Below are 3,251 nucleotides of genomic sequence, written 5' to 3' on the forward strand. Positions count from 1 at the left end.
CAAACGTACAAAATCAGCAGGGGATCAAATACTTTTTTCCCTCACTGTACAATGTGTAATGAATTATACATACAGTGAGTTGTTAACAAAACCCAATTTTAAAAAGTATTTATTACAATTATTTAAAAATATATATTTTGCATGATATCATTATTTACAACTACATTTCAAGCTGTTCTTAAATTGCAAATTGTGTTTACAGTATGTTGTTTTCCCATTACTGTTTGTCACGAACGTTGAGTGAAGGATCGGACCAAGGTGCAGCATGGTATGCGTACATATTAATTTATTCAAGAAACACCGACAACAGAACGAGAAGTTCTACAGGCTGCACAGCAACAAGCCAAACCAGAAAAAGATTCCACAAACAAAGGTAGGAACATGGCTGCCTAAGTATGATCCCCAATCAGAGACAACGATCGACAGCTGCCTCTGATTGGGAACCACACCCGGCCAACATAGAAATAGACAACCTAGACAGTACACCCCAAATCACACCCTGACCTAACCAACTAGAGAATAAACGGATCTCCAAGGTCAGGGCGTGACACTGTTCAAGGATATTGTCCTCCTTATGGTCAGTGTCTCAGGCAAGTCATCTCCTCACCCTCCTCTTTGTTGTCCTCCATCTGAGGGGTCCTCTCAGGCTGTGAGCAAGAGTTACGTTTAAGTTCCTTCTTCTCCTGCCATATGCAGATGATAGGAGAGATGCAGCTGTTTAAGACTGACAGGGCAGTGGCCGGGGGCAATGCGTATGTGAACAAGCTGCTGCCTGTCCTCACTGTGACTTGCAGCACAGAGAGACAGACGACAGGAGCCCAGCATAGGAAATGGGCAATAGTCACAGGTCGAATAACCTGTGACCTCACTTGGTTGTTTCCCCTGCTGTTCATGCAGCAACAGCTGACACATCTCACACCCAAAGGGAGCAGCAGCCCAAAAATGAAGCGACAGATCACCACTGCCATCATTCTTACCCTTCCCTCTTCAGAGATCTGGGATCTTTCAGTATAATCATAGTTGTCAAGGCAGACGTGTCCATCGGCAGTGTACTGAACCTGCCTGGACAGTAGAGAGGGGGCGCTCAGTATGGCCCCAGTGAACCAGGACAGCAGGACCATGTTGGTGGACATGTGGTGTTCAAAGGATCCAGGGACACACCAACACACATTCCAGAAGGTGATCATCAGTGAGACAGAAAACATGTTCATAAACATCACGTAGGACCCCAGCTTGCAGACAACGTTGCCAAATGTCCAGGAGAAATTGTTCCAGGCAGTGATCAGGTAAAGTGGGGTGAAGAGGCAGAAGACGAGGTGGGTGACAGCCAAGCCAAGGATTAACATTTGTTTGCTACGTTTCTTCTTGGACCTGCATTTTACAGTCATGAAGATAAGAGCACAGTTGAGCAGTAGACCCAACAGAATGGTGGCTGAGTACACAAACACATACATGTATCTAAAGCCAGTCTTCACCTTATACATCTCATAGATGACTGGGGACTGAGAAGGTATTGCCACTGAATCATTGTAGTCATCATAGTCAGATGTGTTGAGTGAGTCAACCATGATTTGTTGTTCTTTTACCCTAAAAAAAAGGAATGCAATGATTCAGTCAGAACAGGTCCTGTATGTAATGACTGCATCTGCATGCTAACTAAAAGAACATGACATGCTCTGTCCTTCCAGTTATTCAGTAAATAATATTTAATAAAATAAAAACATGCATCATGCGCTGTAGGTAGGCCCATACTTGACCATTACAACTTATTCTTAAGACTGGACGTATTCAATGTTGCAACACATATAGTGCCTTCAAAAAGTATTCACACCCTTTGACTTTTTCCACATTTGCGACCTGTTTTAGGAAGTTAGGCTACTACTTTCACCACTTTTAGTATTGAAATCTTCGGTTGTTTAATACACTACCTTACTTACACTGTTTAGCACATGGCCTCACATATGAATCCTTAGAGAGATGGGTGGGGCTAAGGCTTAAGAGGGTGTGAACGATGCTGAAGAGGTGTAGACAACAAAGAGCAACAGTTGGTTTACTAAAACATTAAGGGGCCACTTTCTCAAAGTTCAACAACTTTCAAAGCAGAATCATTTCCCCATTGTTTTGCAGCTCTGAGTCTCTACTTTTATCCAATGTAAAAAAACACAATTTCAAATGTTGCAACATAAGACTGAATCGAGGTGGTAGGGCACATTTTGTTGTTTTACAGCCTGAATTTAAAATGGAATAAATGTAGATTTTGTGTATAATTTTTTTCCACTTTGGCATTACAGAGTATTTTGTGTAGATCGTTTACAAAAAAAATTACAATGAAATCCATTTGAATCCCACCTTGTAACACAACAACATTTGGGAAAAGTCAAGGGGTGTGAATACTTTCTGAAGGCACTGTACATCAATTTAACTTCAGCTACTAAATTCACAACCTAGAAACAAACAATTAGTTTAAGAAAATGTTATACTAACTAAAAAGCCATTAAACAAGTTGTTTGTAGCCTATAAGTGGCAATAGTGATGGTCCTAATGTCTGGAAGCAAACGGCTGACAGTTCAGAAGTGTGGCTGATAACTTATGAGAAAGATAAGCGTTAAAAGGAACACACCAGAAAATTGTTGCATTTTAAAGGACATCGACAAACACATGCTGTTGGTGTAAAGATTCCAACAGAAGTTAATCTTACCTTATGAAAAATATTCTGTTGAGAACATGTGCAGCTTCCAAATAGCATTGAAGTGTTGTTATCATTGAGCTCCATCAGAAATGAACCTACCCTCCCCTATCCTAAAAAAACAAACATGAAGAGACCTGTCAACATTCCAGGAAAGCAGGAATGACTCTTAACAAAAGTAGTTAACAACTTCCAGTAATGTTGGTCACAGTCAATGTATACAGTGCATTCGGAAAGTATTCAGACCCCTTGACTTTTTCCACATTTTGTTACGTTACAGCTTTATTCTAAAATGGATTCAATATATTTTTTTTCTCATCAATCTTCACAGTACCCCATAATGACAAAGCGAAAACAGGTTTTTACAAACTGTAAAAATAAGTATTCAGACTCTATGCTCTTTGCTATGAGACTCGAAATTGAGCTCAGGTGCATCCTGTTTCCATTGATCATCCTTGAGATGTTTCTACAACTTGATTGGAGTCCACCTGTGGTACGTTCAACTGATTGGACATGATTTGGAAAGGTACACACCTGTCTATATAAGGTCCCACAGTTGACAGTG

General features: G+C 40.5%; 1 protein-coding gene across 1 annotated transcript; it reads right to left on the bottom strand.

Annotated features, from left to right (window-relative positions):
* Positions 1 to 272: 272 nt before the first annotated feature.
* LOC311141864 (chemerin-like receptor 1) lies at positions 273 to 2,768 on the bottom strand. The gene is made up of 2 exons (XM_084177361.1): positions 2,699 to 2,768; positions 273 to 1,587 (listed from the first exon to the last, which is right to left on the bottom strand). The coding sequence occupies exons 1-2, from the start codon at positions 2,761 to 2,763 to the stop codon at positions 579 to 581; spliced, it is 1,074 nt and encodes a 357-aa protein (XP_084033487.1). The 5' UTR covers positions 2,764 to 2,768; the 3' UTR covers positions 273 to 578.
* Positions 2,769 to 3,251: the final 483 nt, after the last annotated feature.

The sequence above is a fragment of the Coregonus lavaretus genome, assembly GCF_964263955.1.
Source record: "Coregonus lavaretus genome assembly, chromosome: 14".
NCBI classification, from domain to species: domain Eukaryota; kingdom Metazoa; phylum Chordata; class Actinopteri; order Salmoniformes; family Salmonidae; genus Coregonus; species Coregonus lavaretus.